General features: G+C 38.3%; 1 protein-coding gene across 1 annotated transcript in view; it reads right to left on the minus strand.

Moving 5' to 3' along the window:
* The window catches only part of LOC140164401 (uncharacterized), a 74,046-nt gene that overhangs the window by 13,122 nt on the left and 36,459 nt on the right, over window positions 1-24,465 (minus strand). Inside the window, exons 18-42 of the mRNA XM_072187678.1 lie at window positions 19,514-19,636; window positions 19,088-19,210; window positions 18,344-18,466; window positions 17,440-17,562; window positions 15,888-16,010; window positions 15,298-15,420; window positions 14,655-14,777; window positions 13,161-13,283; window positions 11,227-11,343; window positions 10,816-10,932; window positions 8,638-8,754; window positions 7,731-7,870; window positions 7,513-7,627; window positions 7,055-7,363; window positions 6,493-6,831; window positions 5,745-6,098; window positions 5,349-5,486; window positions 4,515-4,625; window positions 4,077-4,211; window positions 3,330-3,578; window positions 2,751-2,999; window positions 2,237-2,479; window positions 1,583-1,834; window positions 906-1,250; window positions 127-390 (exon numbers count right to left, since the gene is read on the minus strand). Coding sequence (XP_072043779.1) covers window positions 127-390; window positions 906-1,250; window positions 1,583-1,834; window positions 2,237-2,479; window positions 2,751-2,999; window positions 3,330-3,578; window positions 4,077-4,211; window positions 4,515-4,625; window positions 5,349-5,486; window positions 5,745-6,098; window positions 6,493-6,831; window positions 7,055-7,363; window positions 7,513-7,627; window positions 7,731-7,870; window positions 8,638-8,754; window positions 10,816-10,932; window positions 11,227-11,343; window positions 13,161-13,283; window positions 14,655-14,777; window positions 15,298-15,420; window positions 15,888-16,010; window positions 17,440-17,562; window positions 18,344-18,466; window positions 19,088-19,210; window positions 19,514-19,636 — 4,578 coding nt within the window. The remainder of the gene's footprint in view (window positions 1-126; window positions 391-905; window positions 1,251-1,582; window positions 1,835-2,236; window positions 2,480-2,750; window positions 3,000-3,329; window positions 3,579-4,076; window positions 4,212-4,514; window positions 4,626-5,348; window positions 5,487-5,744; window positions 6,099-6,492; window positions 6,832-7,054; window positions 7,364-7,512; window positions 7,628-7,730; window positions 7,871-8,637; window positions 8,755-10,815; window positions 10,933-11,226; window positions 11,344-13,160; window positions 13,284-14,654; window positions 14,778-15,297; window positions 15,421-15,887; window positions 16,011-17,439; window positions 17,563-18,343; window positions 18,467-19,087; window positions 19,211-19,513; window positions 19,637-24,465) is intronic.

Raw genomic sequence — 24,465 nt, forward strand, 5'->3', positions numbered from 1 at the left:
CCCCTCGAGGGAATATAAAAAAATGAAACCAATTTTAATTTTATTATTTGAGGTGTAACGATGCCGAAATAACACCACAAGCACACATCGCTATTGTACTATCAAATATTTTGATAATGCAAATACCTGGGCAATTACGTCCATTGGAAGCTGTTATAGAAGTACCTGGACACATACATGTATGACTTCCAATCTCATTGACACATATTGCATTCTCGCCACAATTATTAAGTGTGTCATCATTGCATTCATTAATATCAAGACAGCGAGTGACTCCGCCAGTAGAAACATCTCTGTAACCGTTACGACATATGCAGGTGAAAGAGCCTATATTATTCTGACACAGGCTAACACTGGAACATGATCCACTGTCTAAGCATTCATTGACATCTAGATATTGAAATCAAGATATAAATATTCTATTGGAGAACAACATTGTCAATACCTACAAACATAATATAATGCATGTGATAGTGAAGATAAGAGTTTGAACAAAAATAGCAAAGTGTAAAATATATATTGAAGGTAAAAGTGCAGAGATCGAGTTACCCTTAAAATCCGCAATCACGTCAAGTGTTTTCACTAACTATGGTGTATTGGGCAAATTTACATGGTAACAAAAGTGATAACGTGTAACATTAAATATGAGAAAGGTAACATTAAAATGTTTGTACAATTCCACTATTTTTGCCTATCATCATTTAGATTGGCACAAAAACACGGGCAAAGACGCAATTGTTGGTCATTTTTTTCCTGGTATTTTGAGCCGTGTATACTCCCACCTTGCCCCGGACGGTACAACACTGGACATACATACTGGACAAGATGTCATTGAATTCAAAAGTGAATCAATATACACATGGGGGTTAAAGTTGTAAATTTGTACTTAGTGGGAATATACTCACCAACACAGGCTTGCCCATTGTATTGAAACCCTTGAGTACAAGTTATCGTCGGTTGCTCAGTTGTTGTGGATTTTCTCCTCGTTGTTATTTGTGTTTTACTTGTCATAAGATTCGGACCATCTGATTTAGTTCTAATCGACGGTGTAGGCGTGGACATATCTGATGCATTCTGATCTGTCTGTGGCGTCGGACTTGTGGCGGCTTCGCTAGATTTGCTAATGCTCGTGGAATCCGTCATTGTGATATCTGTTACAGCTGGGGTAAGTTCTGAAGCTGATGAAACTGACGTTCTGGCTGACGTCGCCATTTGAGGTGGTAAAGTTGTCGAAGGTATAGTTGTAACATCTTGCAAAATTATCAAACACGTCAGAAAATGATTAAATTAACGAACTCGTCTTGCCAAGAAATAGAATACCAGAAGTGTGCAATGGATATAATATAGAATGGCATAGAACGAAGAATGTCTTCAAAACAATATGTAAAATGGCAATGTATCATAAATGCTAGCGAGGTTAAGATTGACACGACGAGACCATATATATATATGTTAACTAATGGTCATTAGAATAAGACCACACATATAATAATAATAATAATAATAATAATAATAATAATAATAATAATAATAATAATAATAATAATAATAATAATAATAATAATAATAATAATAATAATACCATATTCAACCAATGTCACAACAAACGAACATTCCCCTATGTTTCCTGATGAATCAGCAGCCGTATAAGTCACCGTCGTTTCGCCACTTTCGAAGATACTGCCAGATGCGATATCAGACTGTGGTCTTTCTGTGATATCACCAGAGTTGTCCATTGCCGTGGCATCATCCCATGTTACCGTTGCCGTTGTCTGAGAGGGCTCAAATGACATTGTTATATCGGCAGGACAGGTCAAGATGGGTACCTCGGCGTCTTAAAGAAAGATTTCAAAAGATATTTATAACGCTTTTAAGCAACTATTTGATCATGATATGGTTATCCTCGCCAAATAAATATTGCTAAAACAAGTAAATCAACAGAACCCAAGAACAGAACCCAAGAATGCACCAAAAGTTACATAGGGCCTCTATTAAACATTTTGCACTATGTGTTCATTAGACAGGTTTTGAAACACATGTATACATGTTTGACAATACATCCTTACCTACCCCCCCCCACACACACACACCCCAACTTTATTCAACCCCTTACACCAATATTCAACACTTTACCGGACGTCTGGTTACAACACTTTGTCATATTGGCAATGCCTTTGCACCTTAACATACTCTATGACCAACTCTAAGCGCGAATCATTTGTAAATATATATATACCTAGTATTCTCACTGTGAATGAACAAGACGCGGTGTTCCCTTCTAAATCAATGGCATCGTATGTAACATCATGTGATCCAATCGGAAGACTAGAGCCAGGCTCTATGTTCGACTCTAATGTTACATCTTGGTTAGAATTATCAACCACATATGGGTCATCCCAGGTCATTACCGCAGTATTCAAACCACTCTCAGTTTGGAACTCTTGATCAGGTGGACATGTAATCTCAGGTGGTTCCATGTCTGTAAAGAATACCGGTATATCGATTTACAATGCAAGTATGCAAGATTGGACAACAATGTATATAAAAGCGTTATACAAGTTAAAATTTTAATCATTCGTAATATTATGATCATCGGGTGGCATCCTTTTCAAAATAATTATATCTAACACAAAATTGCTGCTGAAATTATATTAAATTTTTCTATGATCTTAAACTTTGAAATTATAATAACAAATGGTATGGTATTTATAATCAAATAAGCCCACAAGACGAATAAGTTGCTAACCTACCTATAACCTTTACAGTGAATACACAGAATCCTCTGTTACCAGAACTGTCTTTAGCGTAGTAAATATATGCCACTGATGGACCGATTGAGAAGAGTCGATTGCTAGGGATATCAGTTGAATACGGTGTGATTGATTCTCCTGAGTTATCAGTGACTGTGGGTGTGTCCCAGTCGTATCCAGCCGTAGAGCTACCTGGATCCGCTGTGAGTTCAACACTTTCCGGGCATGTGATTTGTGGTGCCTCATCATCTGATGGTAATAGACAAACAACCTGGTTTGAGAACTACTCACTTTGGGAAAATGCTTGGATTACGTCATATTTCTGTTACCTCAAACAAGGGGAAATAATTATGACTATCATCGAATTCTAATAATAAGCTTAATGTCACAATAGCTTTGTGATCTTTTGCTTAAGAGGAAAGGTTCGCCATACAACAGGGGCATGGCAGATAAACGTATGGATGTGTGAATTTAATGAGCTCTTCTACTAGTCGTGCACTGACTAAATTGTGTCATTTCAATACTTTGTGCTCAATTCTGCCAGTCATTTTTGTTAGCGAGTCAGCTATTGACACCTACCAGTTATTGTAACCTGGAAAGAACACGACGCACTATTATTATCGGCATCAACCGCCTGAAATTCAACAGTGTGAACTCCAATAGTGAATAAGCTACCAGATTGGGTTTCATCAGCCGTGGATACCTGCACCAGTTCATTCGAGTTATCTCTAACGACGACGTCGCTCCACGAGACTCTTGTTGATGGTTCACCTACATCTGCAGACTCATCTATGTCCGAAGGACAGGTCAATGTGGGTGCTTCAATATCTGATGGAAAATTAAATAATGCAATACGTTGTTGCAATTGTCATATAGAGTGGCTTCACAAGGAACAGCAGCTCTCTTGTTCTTTGTGCAGCCACACTATCTTTACGCAGCCACGAAAGTCAACTTTCGTGCAAAACCATCAGTGGAAGAAGTTTGCAACCTATAATTTGGTAGTTTGGTAGTGACGTCAATGCTTTTTCGCGGTTGCGTCACAAGCGTGCTGACAAAGCGATCTTGTACGCGAAAGTGTATGCTCTGCGTGATTAATTTTACGCGCGCGATTTACTACTGTGACCAGCGAAATACCCACACACACGTCACTACCAAACTTGAGGTGAACCAAATTATATGCGTATATGGAACGACGTTTTTGATCCACTGAATTTATGTGACAAATTCATGACATACATTGGTTAAGTATTGCACTTCGCCACTTCATCCGCTACAAGTAATTTCTCCATTTATACAAAATACAAAACAATACAGACAACGTCATACCTATACAATCGTTTGTATCCTTATCATACAAATATCCTGTTGACGGACAATCACACGAGAAACCACCTTGATATACGTCACAGAGTAAAATATCGACACATGGCTGCGAAATGACACCATCGGAGTCTATGCAACCTTGAAGAGTAAATAAGAAAAAAAGCAAATAAATTTTTGAATAGATATTCTTAAAGCTTTAACAGTTTGCTGCAATATGTTATAACAATCTTTGAGTTAGCGTGTGGCCATAGTCTCGAACCCGCAACCTCTAGTCCAATCCAACTTCAAGTAACTTACACTGCATAGGCTAATCAGGCCGTTTATAGCTGGTTCATGTCATCAGCTAAACAACTTATTGGTGAATCGTGAAGCCTCTGAAAGCATTTCAGATAAGTCTGTACAGAAATTGTTTATACAATACATTAATATACTTTTAAATACCTTCACATCGAGTGTCGTTGAAACCAGTAGGGCAGATACAGCCATAGCCATATAATACATTGATACAGATTGCTTCTGAGGGGCACGGGGATTCTATACAATCATTGGTATCTGAAAGAACAACGCACCAGATTGCAATTTACTGGTATGGATCAACAACACATTGAAAACCAAAAAAACACAAGAACGTTTTTATAATACTCTCAAAATTACAGAAAGGGTTGCCATAAAACGTTTAAATGTCGGGTTTTATAAAGGTTATAAAAAGTTGTTTAGCATTTTTAAAACACAAGTTTACAAAGAAAACAATGATAAATAATGTGGCTAATTAAATACACAAAATATAGTTAAATATTTTAAAAAGAAGTATTTTCACAATTTGGGTTTTTATTTTTCTCGGTTTTTTTTCTTTTTTTTTTTTTTTTTTTCACAGGTGGAGCTCTGCTAATGACCAAGTTCGTGAAGTCATAAAAGAAATCGGGAACCACTTTTTTCCATTTTATATATTAACATTATTTCTCCAATGTGTTAGCAACCCATTTCCAAAATTTGAATGAAATCCGTTGATAATAAGCTTTCCGAAATGTAGTGAATTTAAAGAAACGACAATGTGCTTGAATGTGTTAAAGAAATCAAAACACTAACAACAAAGATTTCCCTTTGGCTCAGTATAAAAAGATTACTAAAATAAAAATTCTTAGACATTTACTGTTAGACGCACAGTTTATTTTTTCCTGCGATATTTATAATAAATTTGACGGTGGCTATCTGCATGAAATTGGAGGACAGATTTTGCCAAAACATTTAGTATCCTTAAGTATCATGTATACATACCAGAGCAAGCATCGTTGGTGTCCGTGTAACCCTCTGGACAAAGACACTGGTGCCCGGTGTTTCCTATATCAGAACAATACGCTACCCCAGGACACAATGGATCACCATATTCTCTTGAGAACTGACAAGTTACCGCAGCTGTAGATACGAAACGAAATATGAAGATATTAAAATGTACTAAAGGATTGAGGCTTTATCTGTGCTTTAAATCTTTAGCAATTATTTACTTTGATTTTGTTGTTGAATTTTTGTAAGATGCAGAATTAGGTTTGGCAATTCACCAGATTTGTTATTGCTTGTTATGCGTTTGACTTGTTGTTGTAATGATTTTATCCAGATGTACTTGTGTGTGAATCAACAATGATGTGGGGTTTTTAAGTGACTTAAAAATCTTACTAATATCTTGCAACAACAAAGTTAAAGATGCATCGCCTTCTACTAAGGCAGAGGCAGAGTTACTAGCCACACAAGACATTTCTTTCCCATTGTGACTTTCAGTCGTCAACGTCTTGGTCAAGAGGGTGTTCACATTTTCAAGTCCAGTTTTACTCAATACAGTGACATCATCTGGGGTTTGTTCCTGACCATCAAACATCCACATTACATTGGCAGCTGGTTTGGTGGCATTAACAACACACTCAAACTCATATTCATCCCCAGGATGGTACAAACAGATGGGTGGATCGCCAGGTACAAGAGGTGTGTTTGCGTTAACAACTTTGAGCGACATCTGTGATGATCTAGGTGCAACTGTATGACCAGAAGTAAACATTGTATCATGTTTCATACTCTCCTAGAATATCATGGAATGCACTATGGAAAGTGCTAGAAAGTTACTTCAAACGAATCTTATATACACACCATTTCCTCTTTATCATGTGCATAGACTTTTTGCATCTTTTTATTCTCTTCTTTTCTTAAATGTTCTTTTCATCGATTCTCTTCTTCTGCTTCGTCACTCTTCTTTCTTTCTCTACTTTTTCATATCGGGCTCCTTTCTCTTCTTCTCTTTCTGTATGTTATGTATCATCTTCTTCTTTTCCGTCTCCTTCACATACTTCTTCCCGTTTCCCTCTATATACATCTACTTCAATCTGCTTCCACAAGACATTATCAAGATTGATAAAGAGAGACAAAAAATTACCATCCACGTCTAGTATTATTCCCGTAGAAACAGATGTAGTCGGATCATCATCACTCTCTGTGGAGCAAGTCAATCTCTTTCTGTTGTGAGCAGCAAAGTCTGCAGTGCCTATAGAATACTGGCTTTGATATATTTCTGTTGTGCAATCAGTTGTATTTTCAGTGTCATAGACAAGGGCCGTGTCACGACCTAATGTCCATGTAAATCGTGTACCCGAGTCAATTGGGTTGGTTGTCTGGCAGGTGTACCCATATTCCAAACCTTTGATTACTTTTATGACTTCCCCCGATGAGTGGACTTCTCCATCTTGAGACGAAATTTGAACCGATTCAGGCAAAACTGTTGTAACAGGAAACAAAATATGACTTTTTTAAAGATATGCTATGAGCCTGAGGTATATAAATGTGTGATTACATTTTCCCACAAAAAGAATTTGACATTGTATCTAAATGTTAGATCAATGATTTTCGGTTGAGAATTTATGGGATTGCAAATATGGGATATGGAATTGAAAAATTTGAACAGGCTGATAATAATACCCAGCCAGGAGTATATTTCATACCTGCTACCTTGATCATGGCTGAAGCCAAAGGTCTGACATTTTCATCGTTGGTGGTATCAAACCAACAGGCTAGCACTTTATTGCAATCTTCTTGAAGGACAACTTTATCAGGAACGCTAGACGTTAGGATGATATTCGGATCGTTATCCGAGAGGACTGAAGCTTTTGTAGCAGCAATAACGTCTTCATCAAGTGTCCAATACATCTCCGGAGACCTGCTGACACTGGAACTTATTGTACAAGAATAAGCTAACTCTTCACCGTTGCGAACTACTAGCTCATCAGCTGCCGAAATCATACTGCTGTATCCTGTTAAAAATAATTTACTAATAGTTGAATGAATTAATGTATGGAAGAATGCAAATAAATTCATATTGATATGATTAAGGAAAAGATTGTGCGTTACGATTTTGAGACGAATTCCTCCCCATGCACTATACTATTACGATTTTTCATACCAAACACGTTCAACGTAAAGGAACACAACGCTTCATTTCCCGCTTGGTCTGTAGCTGTATAAACAATGCTGTATTCGCCAACCGAAAATGAATTCCCGCTCTGAAAATCCATGTCCTGTGATAGAGAGGGGGAAAAATAAATAAAAGAAATTGTCAAATCAAACATATAAATTACCTTTAATGGGTTAAGATTCTTGTAGTTAATAAAGAAAAATTACATGAATTTGCACATCAACCTCCTGTTCATCATTATCATTTGCGGTAGGCTGTACCCACTCAACTATCGCTGATCCGTCAAGTGATTCTTGCAATACCTCAATGTCATCTGGACAATAGCTAAAGGTTGGTGCTTCATCATCTGAAAAGAGAAATCAAATTTCAAAGTGTTTGCGTCTTTTGACCCTACCCTCACATCCATGCTTTGTGTATTTTGCACACATTATACATCGATTACTCAACCTTGCCAACATTTGCGTTTCTACAACCCCCTACAACCTGACAACAACACTTTGCCGTCAATAGCAAATGGACGATGGATTGGTCAGTAAACATAGTTAACGATTTTGTGTGCTTATGAGGGGTTGTCTGAAAAAATATAATTTTCGGCGAATTTCGTGCTCTCTTATGTCAATGTAAGATTAGGTTATGTCACCTAATATATACTTCGTTGACAATCAAGCAGTAATGCTCTCAACTCTTGTCTTTATAATGTGAACTTTTAATGTTTATTTTGTCTTCTTACGCCCACATTTTGAATGTTAATGTACAGTTAAAAACAAACATTTTGTTTTGCAAATCCAACCCAGTTTCTGCTGCTGCATTAATTTCATTCAAATTTACCCGTAAGTTAATCTTTTTACCCATGAGTTAACGAACGCAAAAGCGCGTGAAATGGTAGTCTGTGTATTCCCTGTACCTACGAGACACGCATACTATGTCACGAGCCAAGTCTTTAAAAGATCTCTTAAACCGAAGAGTCTTTTTTTAAGTCAGACCTTAATCAATTATCTCCAGGGAGGGTAGGGGATGTACTATCTGATATTTTAAGAGGATATAAGAGAGAAGTCAAGTAACTATACTCTCTCTGGTAAGATGATGATGAAATGCGGGTCGCAGTTCACTTACCGGTACAGCTTAATCCATCTCCACTGAATCCTGCCTTACAGGTACAATCGAAACTGCCATGGGTGTTGCTACAAGCTGCGTTAGTATCACATGGACCATTCAGGCATTCATCAATATCTACAAAGGGGATAGGAGCGAACATCAACTAATTTGTATTAAGTAGAGAACAAGCTGGGTAATATCTGGAAGGGTTCTCTTAAAACCAGAACTCTCTTTACGAGCTTTATGTGGATCCTTGTATGGAAGGGGATGGATACTTTATCTAATATTTGTGACATGTCATGTCAAAAGCAGACACTTTTGGGCAGGTTATCAATTTCGAGGTTTTTACATATCTTAAATAAAGAGATATTTTGCTCCACAACGCCGTTTTCCTCAATGAAATCGGACATTCCTAAGCGAAGATATTTAGTTCGTAAGCTATGGTATTATAAAATAATAATTGAGATATCGGCCTTCAAAAATATTATTGACAATGTTGAGAGTAGGAAGTACCTTGAAAAATGTCTCAAAAAATTCAAGATGCCAGTTATATTCCGGTCTAAAACTATCAGACAATATTTTTAACATTAATAACATCACGAATTCGCAACAAACCCAAATTGTTAAAAAATCACCCGGGGCAGATTTTTGGCTATTTCTCCATTTACGATCCTGCCCAAAAGTGTCTGCTTTTGACATGACACGTCACATTTTAAGTAGGTATTAAGAGTTATTTTCACCCTTTTAGTTCGTTTAAGACCTCATTCGTTGAAATCGGTAAGGGATTAAGATAGGTTGATCCAAAAATCCCAAGAACGATGCAAGTTTCAGATCGTTCGATAGGATGCCCTATTGATTTGTACCCAATGCGCCCGGGACAAAGTGTTCTAGAACATGAGAACTAGCTCCATTCATTAAAGCATTAAAATGCAACTTTTCATTTCGTTTCTTACTTGGGTTTGTAATCACCGTTTGACTATTGTCTGTGTTTTGGATATACAGGGGTGAACATAATTGGAACCTTTTGCTGTCTGAATTCTTTGATGTGGAATGTACACATTGTCGCCCGCATCACATACTGTCGTACGTTTACTGTCAAAATTCTTTTGGAATACACTTGTTTCGTGTATATTGCTTTATACGTGTATACTTATTTTGTAGTAATTAATTATAAGAAAAGACTAATTTTGTTATGAAGTAATTTTCTATAAAATTACATCACGTTTTCCATCTTTACTAAAAGTCATAGATCTCTATTTGAAACACTTTTTTCCAAATCTGCTCCCGATTTTTGTCAGAGTATGGCGATCGCATTAGATATACAGCATTATGTAAAATTAGCATTTGAGATACGACAGTATGTGAAATTCAGTTGTGGGTGATCTTGTCCCAATGTTGCGCATACGACGCAAATAGGACACTATGTGAAAATGCGTATGTGAGCATAAGGCGATCGAATTAGATAGTGTTAGAGATACGACACAAATGCGACAGTATGTGAAACGTAACCCTACCCCAAGATAATTGGGGTAAACGTAATTACCTAAATAATAGCCCACTAATAGGCCACATTTGGATTTGAAATTTGGTGTATTTGTAGTACATAACAATATAAATACATGTGTCAAATATCTCTATGTCCTGAAGGAAATAGTAATCGCAGCAGGCACTGAATGCCCATATGCGATAATGTAACTTGGGAATGACAAATGAAGTCGGTCTTACGTCAATCTGTAACCAGCGCTAGAAATAAGGCGCGTCCTTGCGTCAAATACCCGTGAAAGTAGGCGCGGACCCGCAAATTTCCTATGGTACGGGTCCGCGTGACCCGTAAAAATTGAAACAAGCAATCCTACTTTTGTTGTTCCAATGGAAAATCTGGTTCACATAAAAAAAACGATATCAACTTTCAAGTAATTACGACTGCTATAATGTTAGTGCGTAAGCAGGAGTGCTTGCTATTGTTTCTATAGTCCACACAAACATTTAATACTTCATAATAGTCGGACCCTTGACAATTGGCGAGGACCCTGGAAATTTCAAAGGCAAGGGTCCGGACCCTTGGATTTTTTTCTTATTTCGAGGTATGTTACATACTGTATCATAGCTGCTGGCGAATCATCTAAACATTTGGAAGTATATCTTCTTAGTCGTATTTTTATGATTATTTTCAATCTATTATAATATTCAATTTACCAGCACAGTTAAATCCATCCCCACTGAATCCTGCATCACATGTACAATCGAAACTGCCAGGGCTGTTGCTACAAGAAGCATTGGCGTCACAGGGACTGGACAGGCACTCATCATCATCTAGAAAGAGATAAAGAACCAATATCAATCACATTTGTATGAAGTAGAGAACACTCACAGGCAAGTGTATGACAAGCTTATGTATGAATGATGCTCTATGAATTGAAATTTAAACATGATCAAGGATGAACAAAAACTCGCACTTGGTACCGAATGACTATTCATTAATATTGGAAAAGTAAATAGGTAAAAAGTTTATAAATGTTAACGATGACGCCTAGCATCAATTTATCCAAAACTTGTGTTTTACTGTTATATTTTCAACCTATATAAAAATTTTTTTATAAATTTTACCGGTACAGCTTAATCCATCCCCATTGAATCCTGCATTACAGGTACAATCGAAACTGTCAATGTTGTTGCTACAAGCTGCGTTAGAGTCACATGGACTTGACAAGCACTCATCATCGTCTAAAAAGATGATAAGAAACAATATTAACCAACTATGAAGTAAAGAACGGGGGGTAACATCTTACACGAAGAAGTACGTGACATAACAAGACATGCATCTGTTTTTGACATAATAAGTGACATAATAAGTTAACAGTACAAATGGTGCAAAAATGGAATAAATTCACGCGAAGCGCAAAAAGAAATTGCACTTTTGGGGCTAAAATGGCCAAATATGAGGTTAATTTGGTCAAAAAACCACATACATGCGTCAACATGGCGGGGAGGGATGATTGTATGGACCATCCATACGGATCTGTCTTTACGATGTCCTGACCTGGCCCGTGTGACAGGTTTTCAGTTGAACGTGATTTATAAGGGTCTTTATAGTGCTTTTCTCGCTTTTAATAAAATATTCATTTCTACCACGAAAATCTATTTCTGTACCGCATGGTAGCAAAATTCGACAACCATTACAACTGAGTTTGACCTGATTTTCCAGTCCGAGTTTGGAAGGTCACTTCGGGGTCACCAGGGTTATCTGAGGTCAAATTAGTACAAACTGTCGTATGGGCATGAAACTTGGTTGGTACAGTCACCATCAGCTAGGTAATCGAGACAGCCGAGAACTGACAAATACGGGTGACCGTTTAGTTCCTTTTATTATGCATGAAATAACAAATTACAAACTTGTCATTATTATTATCGGCCAGCTGAAAGTTTTGACAACTGGCCAATTATGGGCCAGCTGAAATGCTGGCGGGCCAGCTGAAAGTTATAACAACTGGCCCTGTGGGCCAGTTATTAAAAAAGGTAAGCCCTGGGCTTCACACCAAAGAAAATATTTTCATACTTTTCATACAGTGCAACTTTTCCAACAACTAAAACGAGCATTTTCTTGCTTGGAAAAAAAATCTAATCACTTCGTATCATTGTGCTTCCGGATTCAGGGACTAGTCACTCCAATTCATAATATCTTATTTTGGCCCTGTTTTGATCACTGTAAGTCGACAAACTTATACAATAAAATCTAAACAAAATTCTTTAAAAATAAATTTAAATGAGAATTAAAATCTCGTGATCAAAAAAAGTAAACAAATATATGAGTTCATCAGTAGTTTGACCAGCGTATAGTATATGTGGCAAATTATTTGAAACAAATATACTGCGCCAAGAAAGTATCCTTACACTTGGAAAAATAATCACAATTTCAATACTGAACCATATTGGGGTAAATTTGTTTTTGTAATAGATGCACTATACAAATCTACACATTATGACACCACATTGAATCCAATGTGACCTCAAGAAGTAAAGTTACAAGCACTGAATAGACGAAGTTCCAGTTTTAAAAGTGACAAATTGGCCTATACACGGCGCAAAAAAGATTCCAACAAGGGCAACAAAGAGACTACACAGTGTCTTCAAAGAAACTTTATTTAAAGCAGTAATAATTTCAGTTTTTACTTTCCATAACTTGCATTTTGATTGTCAGCTCTTTTGTTTCAGTTTTCTTTTGTTCCTTTTGTTTTAAATTAAAGGCACACACAAATTAGCCATTTACCACTCTTAAATCAAATGTCTTGTCCGTGGAGTTTTGAATAGGCCAGTGTGTCATTTTTAAAACTAGACCTTCGTCTAATCAAATGCTTGTAACTTTGCTTCTTGAAGTCATATTGGATTCAATGGGGTGTCAAATTGTGCCGGATTAGATAGTGCACCTATTAAACAAACAAATTTATCCCAATATGGTTCAGTTTTGAAATTGTAATTATTTTTCCAAGTGTAAGGATACTTTCTTGGAGCAGTATAGTATATATGGTACAAAATATACTAACCTGTGCATGTTACTCCATCGCCACTGTAACCGGCATTACATGCACATGTAAAGGAACCATCGGTATTGGTGCAAGCAGCATTTGCGTCACAGTTATCAGTATCGAACATACATTCATCCATATCTAAGTATTAAATTTATTACGTTAACAATTTTAAGGTACTCTGAAATATAATAATAGAATTAAAATTTAATAATGTTTAAATAAATTTGTTTTGCTTGCCATCAATCACAAGTATTGGTATGGACACAATTTGTTTTTAAATTTCAATTCACCATTTCCAAGAGGTACCGTAAAAATGGGGTCGGTCAAATATATTTTCGTACAGCAGCATTGTTTTTAGTCATATTTGGTGTCAATTTGTTAAGAAATATGTTTGGAAGAAATAATAGTCGCTCATGTGTAATTTCCTTGAAATTTACGAAAAAAGCAGGATTTGTGACCAAAAATCAGCCTTTTTTTACATTTTTTTCAGAAAAAATAAACATCGATATTTGTGAGCAAAGATGTGTGTTTGATTAATTTTGCAAGGTGTCAAATGTCACAAAAAAACAACAACTTGCCCATATTCAGCGTAGATCAATTTTTTTGATTTTTTTTCCTTCGTGGATTGTAATACTGTGACCAAAGTTGCCCCAAAGGCGGGGTAACTTTGGTCAGGTCATTTTTAACCCCTAGGGCACCGTTACAAAATTATTTAAAAATCTTTTTCAACTTCAAGGTGTAGAAGGGAACCCTAATGTCACAAAAAAGAGTTAATTAGAAATATAATTGGTTTTGTTTGGAAGCAGTGGTTTAAAAACTCTGAAAAGTGCCCAAAGTTACCCCATTTTACGGTAGTTTCACACACGTAGAGTATAGGGGACAATTATTTGAAATAAATAAAATGGTGATATGGTACACAGTGGATTAATAAGTCTATTTTATTTCATCGCCACTGTAGCCGCCATTACATGTACATGTTAAAAGACCGTCAGTACTGGCCAAAGCAGCATTTGACAACTTCAAACATTTTTTGATTGCTTACATCACAAGTACTCAATACTGGTACTGAAACAAAGTTGTTTTTAAAAACGTAGATCAGTAATAGCAACCGACATTATTAGACTACCAATTACAGCGAGCGAAATGTTGTGAGCAATCGGAGGAATCGAGACCGTGTGACCCCTACTTCCAAGAACCTGCGCACGCCACTGTATTGCATCTTTTTTGATTGATCAGATCACACCCTCTAAATTGCAATGATTTAAAAATAATTCCTTAAGGTTGTAATTAGGAACCAATATATTTTAGATTTGAAATTAATTAAAATTTAAATTAATTAATTAATCTGATATATTTGAATTTTAGATCTTGAAGATTTAATTTTAGATCTCTAAGATTTAATTTTATATCGAAATTTAGAGAGCAAGTATTGGTACTGAAACAAATTTGACCAGCGTATAGTACGTGACAATTATTTGAAATAAATAGAATAGTGCAGAATATACTGACCTGTGCATGTTTCTCCATCTCCACTGTAACCGGAATTACATTCACATGTGAAGGAACCATCGGTATTGGTGCAAGCAGCATTTGCGTGACAGATATGAGTACCCAACATACATTCATTCATATCTAAGTAATAAATTATTAGGTTAAGACATTGATTTGGAGGTACTCTGGAATATGAAACAGTTTTAATTCAATAATGTTTTAATAAATTGGCTTTGCTTGACAGCATAATGTATCAACTTTGATATCACATCACATGTATTGCTAGTAAAACTAATGTTTTGAAATTTAAATAAAAATGCACCATTTCCAAAAGGTAGTTTGACCCGCGACTGCGCAGAGGCTTGCACTCAGCTAACCAAAATCTTTTTGAAAAAACAATATCGCATACCGGTCATGGGGCGTGGGGGAAAGATCATTTGATGTGTCAGTTCCTTGTCTGTGGATTTCTGTGCTTCTTCTCCTTTGAATTGAACGTATAAATTGATCAGATCAAAAATATTGGTAAAAAAAAAAAGTTTTTAAATTTCGACAGAAATGCACCATTTCTATTAGGTAGTTTGATCCCGGGAGTTTGATTCGCGTATAGTATAGGTGACAATCAGTTGAACTAAATAGGATGACGATATGGTACAAAATATACCTGTGCATGTTACTCCATCTCCACTGTAACCGGCATTACATGCACATGTAAAGGAACCATCGGTATTGGTACAAGCAGCATTTGCGTGACAGTCATGAGTACCCAGCATACATTCATCCAAATCTAAGTAATAAATTGTTAGGTTAAAAAAATTGATTTAGAGGTACTCTGAAATATGATACAGTTTTACTTCAATAATGTTTAAATCAATTGGCTTTGCTTGACAACATAATAAATCTGCATTGATTGATCATATCCAAATATTGGTACTGACACAAATTTGTTTTGGAAATTCAATAGGAATGCACCATTTCCAAAATTTAAAAAAATATTTCTTGTACTCTGAAACATGATACAATTAAACCTCAGTAACTCTTTAATAAATTGGCTTTGTTTGGCAACTTCATCATTATTGATTGGTTACTTCCCAAATTATTGGTATTGATACAAATTTGTTTTGAAAACTTAAAGCAATCACAGTAGAAAATTAGGATAGGAATACAACATTTTCAAAAGGTAGTTTGACTAGCGTATAGGTTACAATTATTTGAAATAATATAAAATGCCAAAATGGTACAAAATAGACTAACCTGTGCATGTTACTCCATCTCCATTGTAACCGACTTTACAGGTACATGTGAATGAACCATCGGCATTGGTACAAGCAGCATTTGCGTCACAATTATGAGTATCCAAAGTACATTCTTCCAAATCTAAGTCATAAATTATTTGGTAATAAGTGGAATTTATGGTACGATCGAACGAAAAGTAAACCATTTCTTGTACTCTAAAACATGATACATTATGACTCAATAACTCTTGAATAAATTGGCTTTGCTCTACAATATAATGTATCAGTGGTGTGCGCCGGAAGTGGGAGCCCGGATTACGACCCCAGCCACTTTTATCAGTTATTCTGGGCAAATTTTTAGAGCACCAATTACAAAAATAAATGTTTTGAGCAGTTGGGGAATTGAGACACGTGCTACCTCCTTACTTTTGTAACCTGTATACGGCACTGTAATATGTCATTTTTGATTGATCTAATCACAAATATTGGTACTGGAACAAATTTGTTTTGAATTTGTATGAATGTATCGTTTCCAAAAGGTAGTGTGACTCGCGTGCGTATAGTAGTCGGGTATCTACCAGGCTTTAATGTGCATCCCCCCCAGGACTCTACCAAACCAACTTTTTTAGCTTCCTTTTATGGTCCTATAACACATTCAAGATGTTAACAAAAAATATTTCCCGGCACTCCGGCCATATTCAAGGTTATAGGTCAACACAGGGGTCAAATTTCAAAGTTGCTCAAATCTGGTTAACAAGCACACCAAATTATTCCTCTCATTGCAAGGATTCAGAAAAAGTATAGTTTGACCTACCTGCGACTTACCGTTCTTGAGTTATAAGCAAAAAGGTCAAATTTTGAGCGGTGGTCAGTTTTTTTTGCCACACAGGGGCCAAAAATTAAAAATGCTCCGATTTCAACGCAAATGGTCTCAAATTGCTCGTCATGCAAAAGCAAGTCAAAAAGGAATTGTTTGCACTGTCTAAAATGCTTCGTTATTGACAAAATTGGCCATAAAGGTCAATCCCCCATTACAGCCTATTGACCACAACCTATGTTGTGACGTTTCCTAGGTAACGAAACATCCTACATGGTTACAACTATTCCTTATTTGACTTATTTTTACATAACAAGCAATTTGAGACCAATTTCGTTCAAATCGGAGCATTTTTAATTTTTGGCCCCTGTGTGGCCAAAAAAACTGACCACCACCCAAAATTTGACCTTTTTGCTTATAACTCAAGAACGGTATGTCGCAGGTAGGTCAAACTATACTTTTTCTGAATCCTTGCAATGAGAGGAATAATTTGATGTGCTTGTTAACCAGATTTGAGCAACTTTGAAATTTGACCCCTGTGTTGACCTTTAACCTTGAATATGGCCGGAGTGCCGGGAAATATTTTTTGTTAACATCTTGAATGTGTTATAGGACCATAAAAGGAAGCTAAAAAAGTTGGTTTGGTAGAGTCCTGGGGGGGATGCACATTAAAACCTGGTAGATACCCGACTATAGTGTAAGAGACAAATATTTAAGATAAATAGAAAGACGATATGGTACAAAATAAACTAACCTTCGCATATTATCCCATCTCCATTGTAACCGGTATTACATGTACACGTGAAGAAACCATCATCATTGGTGCAAGCCGCATTTGCGTCACAGTTATGAGTACCCAAAGTACATTCATCCAAATCTTAATCCATAAGTTATCAGATTAACACAAAATTTCAGGTATGATCAAAAGAAAAGTTAAATCCAGTGTTGGATTTCCTCTATTAATGGTGACGCATGTGATAGAGACTACTTATTTTCTTTCACAACTGTCGTGATAAAAGTGTCTTTTTTCAATGTAGGCCTACCAATTGAGAATAGGGTAAACAAAACATGTGATAGGAATATGCAATCAATTCTTAAATATTACGGCTACTTGCATAGCAAAGTCGTCGATAAAGACTCATGTAAACAAACGCGATGGAGAGGCCCTGTGGGGCAGAAAGGGGGTGGACAACCCCGGGGGACAATGTCATCAATCGCAATGAAGGAACTTATTCGTTGAGTCATGTTTACGATCAGCTACTGCAAACAACTACACACCCTGGGGATGAGAGTAGGAGGACCAGAGGTGGTGCAGCGGCTGTATCGGCGCTTTAATGAACTCTTCCGCACGGAAGATAAAACGTCTAAAACGTGAGAAAATTTCTGGACAATGTACAACAAAATCTGATATTTAACATGGCTACTTTAGTTTTCACAAGGAACGACTCTCAATGTGCGACCGTTGAAGCAATTCATGTACTCCGATAATCACTGCAGGAATCAAGCAAACAGTTTTCATTGATCACTTCACATAATATTGGTACAAAAACCAATGTTTTGAAACCTTTTTGATAGGACTGTACCATTTCCAAACGTTACCTTGTCTTGGGCATAGGTTATAATTACTCTAAAGAATATATCGTACAAATTAGACTGACCTGTGCATAATACTCCATCTCCACTGTAACCGGAATTGCATTCACATGTGAATGATCCATCGTTATTGCCGCAATTAGCATTTGTGTCACAGTTATCAGTATTCAGGAAACATTCATCCAAATCTGAATCATAAATTTATTAGGTAAAAGCAAGGTTTTAGGGTATGATTGAAAGAAAAGTTTAAATATTTCTGGTACTCTGAAACATGATACAATTAAACCTCAATAACGCTTGATCACATCACATAAACGAATACTTAAGGTAGTACTAAATCCGTGAAAATTTTGTGACTAATTTTGCATTTTTCTCAAAAAATAACTACACACTGGTAACAAAAGTTATGCATATTATAGGGGCAAGGAATCCAATTACTTCACTGAAATTTCAGTGATTCAAGACAAGTGGTTCATTATATATGTTAAGAAATGAGGTACATTCTAGCGGTACCTCTTTTCTTATCATAATTATATAACGTACCGCTTGTCTTGAGTCACGGAAATTCCAGTGTAGTAACTGGATTCCTTGCCCCTATAATATACATAACTTTTGTTCCCAGTGTGTTATTATTTTTGAGAAAAATGCAAAAATAGTCACAAATTTATCAAGGGGTGTAGTACCACCTTAAGCGAATTTGTTTTGAATACACAATTTCCAAAAGGTAGTTTGACCAGCGTTATAATTTTAGGTTACAATTATTTGAAATACTGTAAGTAGAATGGCGATATGGCACAAAATCTACTAACCTGTGCATGTTACTCCATCCCCACTGTAACCTGTTTTACATTCACATGTAAAGGAACCATCGGTGTTGGTGCAAGCAGCATTTGCGTCACAGTTATGAGTACCCAATAAACATTCATTCAAATCTAAGTCATAAATTATTTGGTAAAAAAGGTTTTAAGGTATGATCTAAAAAAGTTTTAAATATATCTTGTACGCTTAAACATGATATTAATAAATCTAACAACGCCTGAATAAATCTAATTTGCTTAAAAATGCATCATTTTGAATTGATCACATCACATATATTGGTACTAAATCTTAATATGTTTTGAAAAGTTAAAGCAATCGAAGTACAAAATAGCAATGCATCATTTTCAAAAGGTAGTTTGACTCACGTATAGTATAGGTGACAACTATTTGAAATAAACGGTACAAAATAGACTAACCTGTACATGTTACTCCATCCCCACTGTAACCGGCATTACATGTACATGTGAATGAACCAATGGTATTGATGCAAGCAGCATTTGTATCACAGTGATCAGTACCCAATATACATTCATTAATGTCTGTACAAAATTTATAGAATAATATTGTGGCGGAAATGGATGTCGACGATAGAGGGCCTCCTTCAGTCACGTGGTTTCATTGGCTATATAAGCGGAGTGCAATAGCACTCTGGGCCAGTCTGTCTGTAGCCGTGAGTATGGTTGGTCGATGACTGGTCAATTAGCTCTCCCTATCTTCTAAGCATCCAAGCCGCCGCTCCGCTCCTGAATCCACTCCGATCTTGGATCAGCCCGAAGCCCAATAAAGGTGTTGAGCCAATTGATCTCATATCTGTGAGTGTGAGAGTGTTTCCTTTGCCAGTGTCAGGTACGATATGTTTCGTACACCTACTACATCATAGGCCTTACTTCGCTACCATATATACCGAAGGCCGGTTCCGCTACATTTGGTGGCAGCGGTGGGATTTTTATGACACTGGACTAGTATCAACATCTCAGGGATTGTAGGACGAGCAGGTAGAATGGCGTCCAACTTCGACGATGATCAAGATTGGATGGAGGATTTCCACAGCCAGGTGCAAGAGGAGGAAATCGAACGACTCCGGGAGCGTGATAAGCAGTTGGAGTTACAAGCAAAGGAAGCAGCGAAAAGGAGTTTGGATTTACAAGAGGAGATCAACTTACTGAGAGTGAATGGCGAAGACGAGAGGCAGATATTCGTTGATGAAATCAAACGCTTACGGACAAAATTAACTGAGAAACAAAAAGCAAGTGATTTAAGGCAACCAATGATTGAGCCACCGCCAGAGTTCTGCTCAGAAACAGTGTCTTCTGCTGAAAGAAATCCCCAGCAGCAGTACGGGGAGACGGTCAATGTCTCCGGAGGGGAGAGGCATGTTGCAGCTCGTGGCTCAGATGAGGCTGACCACGTGGAGTATGCAAGAGCATTAACTCCGGGAGAAGAGCAGGAGCAACGCAAATTTCAGGAGATGCAAACGATTCTCCTGAACAATATGCCAGACAAACGCAACCAAGGACAGTTGGACAAATCGAGTCACAAAAGGCATGAAAGGACACAAAAGATGCGTCGTGTAGCCCGATGGAAGATGTGAGCGTTATGATGGAATCAAGAATGGTTCATGAATTTGAAAGGCCACTGGGATTCAGAAGAGCAACGGCATCCGACCAAGATGTATTTATCCGGGAGCCGATGCAGATCAACAAATCTATGAAAGAAGAGCAGCTGACGCAAAGCTATGAAACTCCAGCGGTTCCATATGCATCAGCAAGTGTTAATTATGGACAAAGATCCCAAGTCGGAGACCGTCAGGATGCGGAGGTAGAACAAATGAAGTTGGAGTTGGAGAATTTGAAACAAGAAAGTAGGGAGCTCCGTCAAATGCTAACGGATCAGGTGCCATCCGACAGTCATAGGAAATATAAGAAACGGGCTCCGACATCACATCAAGTAGTCAGCGCAGAGGTCCGAAGGAAGGATGGAGGTGATATGACCCCGGGTAATGTCAGCATAGCACGACATAAAGGCAACATCAGAAGAGTCAAAGAAGAAATGTCGGATACAGAATCTGTCGACTCCGAAGAAGAGGAGCCACATCACAGCAGCGGACCATGGAGGTTAAGGCGAGAAGATGGCATAAAAGGAATGGATAAATTCCGGAGCCGAATGGAGCGGCCTAAGCAGAAACAAATTACGCCCGAAGCATTCAAAGGAGATGTGCCTCTACAGGAATACCTTAGCCAATTTGAGTCTGTCGCCACTTGGAACGGATGGACTGACAGCCAAAAGGCACAGCAATTATTTATGAGCCTTCGTGGTCGAGCCAGAGGTGTAATTCGACAGCAGGATGAGTGGAGAACAATTACTTATCAGGAGTTGGTAAAGCGCTTAGAAACCACATTCTCCGGCCAAGCAGAACTATACTTGGCACAGCTTCGTGGTCGCCAACAACAGCAACAAGAAAGTCTGCAAGATTTTGCACAAGCTGTTAGAAAACTAACAGATAATGCTTACGTCGGCATGGCAGAAGAAGCCAGGAACCGGATAGCACGAGACCACTTCATGGGTAACATGCGAGATAGGGAGATACGATCAGCGGTGCACCTCTCCCGTCCTACTTCTATGGAAGCAGCATTACAGACTGCATTAGAGACAGAGGCGTTTTTGACAACCGAAAAGCAAAAACAACCTACGAAGTTTGTGAAAAGTGTAGAGCAGAGTGATAGAGTATTAGAGGATCAGTTGAGGGAAGTCATTGGGTTGTTGAAGACCGTAGCAGAGGAGGCGTCAAAATCGGAGTCGAGCAAACAGTCGGAGTTTACTGAGAAAGGACAAGCGGCAGAAGCCCCACAAGCTCCTAACTACGGCAGAGGGAGCGGAAGGCGACGAGGAAGTGGTAGACAAGACCCAGGCAGAGGAAGAGGTTGCTACAGGTGTGGAGCATTGGATCATTACAAAGCAAGCTGTCCTCAAACGTTTCGCAGCTCGAGAGGAGGATGGAATCATCCGGGAAACGATTTTCGGCCCAACGTAGGAGCCCCGGAAGGGTCGAAATCAGTAGCGTGGGCTCCGGAAAACCAACAGTAAACAGAAATGCGACTACAAATCAACAGAAACCGTCAATAAACCCAACATCTGAAAATGTAGAACGTGGTCGCTCTCTAGTTGTAGAAGGACACATATCCAACTGCTCAGTAGAATACTTGGTGGACACGGGGACTACAGACACTATTATTTCCGTCCAGATGTATAACAGTATTCCGGTTGACTCAAGGCCTGCTCTTTTTCCCATGAAAGAGGCAGCAGAACAAGCAGATGGAAGTCCTCTAAAGTCTATAGGATGGGCATCAATGAACGTCCACATTGGACCCGTTTCTATGTTCACGCCAGTAGTAGTGGCCGAAATAACAAACGACGCTATGTTGGGTATGGATTTCATGTATATGTCAAAATGCACCATTGATCCATATAAGGAGCAGTTGAGATTCGGAGACAAGGTTGTGCAATGCAACGTTAAGACATCGAGTACACGCACATTTTGTGCCAAAGTCACCCTTCGTCAGAACATAACAATTCCTCCGGGGCATGAGATGCTCATACCTGGAAAAATTAATAAGACTCCGGGAATTGAAGGACTCGGAATCCTAGAACCGGGGAGCAGTAAACTTAAAGAAGCCGGAGCTGTGGTAGCAAGAGTGGTTGTAGACCTAGATACAACAAAATCTGATTACATACCCGTCAGAGTATTCAATCCAACCCTGTCAAACCTAACAGTAAAGAAGAATACAGCAATTGGAACAGTAAGCCCTGTAGTAGGTTGGGAGACTGTGAACAAGATAGACCAAGAAATAAATAAACAAAAGTCGGAGAAGAATGTACCAGAGCACCTGCAGACGTTGTATGAAGTGAGCGTACAGGAGTTACCAAAAGAGTACCACGCAGGAGTTGCGAATTTGCTGACGGAATATCAAGATGTATTTTCAACCGGAGATGGTGATCTTGGGAGAACCGGCATTGTCAAACATCGGATAAACACTGGTAATGCTCCACCAATCCGACAAAAGCCGAGACGACTCGCACCCGCTATGCAAGCAGAGGCTGACAAGCAAGTTAAAGACATGTTGAAGAGAGGGATAATTGAGCCATCCGAGAGCCCTTGGGCCTCTCCGATTGTTTTAGTCACAAAGAAAGATGGCTCCCGGAGATTCTGCTCCGATTATAGATTGCTTAATGAGGTAACTGTTAAAGACTCTTATCCGATTCCTCGTATTGAAGAAACATTGGAATCATTATCCGGAGCACAGTGGTTTTCAACACTAGACCTCGCCTCCGGATATTGGCAAGTGGAGTTAGATCAAGAAGCTAAGGAAAAATCAGCCTTTGTAGTGCGGGGAGGATTATACCAATGGACAGTTATGCCCTTCGGGTTATGTAATGCTCCATCGACTTTTGAAAGGCTCATGGAAAACATAATGGCAGGACTTCAATGGGAAAGTCTTCTGATCTACTTAGACGATGTGATAGTGTTCGGCAAGACAATAGAAGAAGAGTTAAACAGATTGAGGAGAGTGTTTCAAAAACTCAGACAAGCTAGTCTGAAACTAAAGCCTAAGAAATGTGTGTTATTCCAGAAGAGTGTGCTGTACCTTGGACACGTCGTGTCAAGAGATGGTATTGCTACAGATCCGGAGAAGATCCGAGTTATCCAGGAATGGGAAACTCCGAAATGCCTCAAAGATGTGCGTGCCTTCCTCGGCTTAGCATCTTACTACAGAAGGTATGTGAAGAGCTTCTGTGATATTGCCAGACCACTAAACCGCTTGACACAGAAGAACATCGCATTCAATTGGACAAATAGTTGCGAAGAGGCTTTCCTTGCATTGAAGCAGTGTTTAACAACAAGCCCTGTTTTAGCATATCCTACATACTCCGGCCAATTCACTCTTGACACGGACGCTAGTGCATACGGGATAGGAGCTGTGCTCTCCCAAGAACAGAACGGTCAGGAAAAGGTTATTGCTTATGCCAGCAGAACGCTCACGAGAGCTCAAAGGAATTACTGTGTCACACGAAGAGAGCTACTGGCAGTAGTCTTCTTTGTTCGGTACTTCAGACCGTACTTATATGGCAGACACTTTACGATCCGCACTGACCACGGATCACCCGTTGGCTTATCAACTTTCGAAATCCGGAGGGTCAAGTGGCTAGGTGGCTACAGATACTTGGAGAATACGACTATGAAATCATACATCGCGCCGGGAAGAGCCACCAAAACGCCGATTCTCTATCCAGAAAACCTTGCTCTCAATGTAATAGGAGCGACTCCGAGAGCGAAACCACTACTCCAATAGAGGAGGAGCCGGAGCCAAAG

Source organism: Amphiura filiformis, chromosome 11 (genome assembly GCF_039555335.1).
Source record: "Amphiura filiformis chromosome 11, Afil_fr2py, whole genome shotgun sequence".
Classification (NCBI taxonomy): Eukaryota; Metazoa; Echinodermata; class Ophiuroidea; order Amphilepidida; family Amphiuridae; genus Amphiura; species Amphiura filiformis.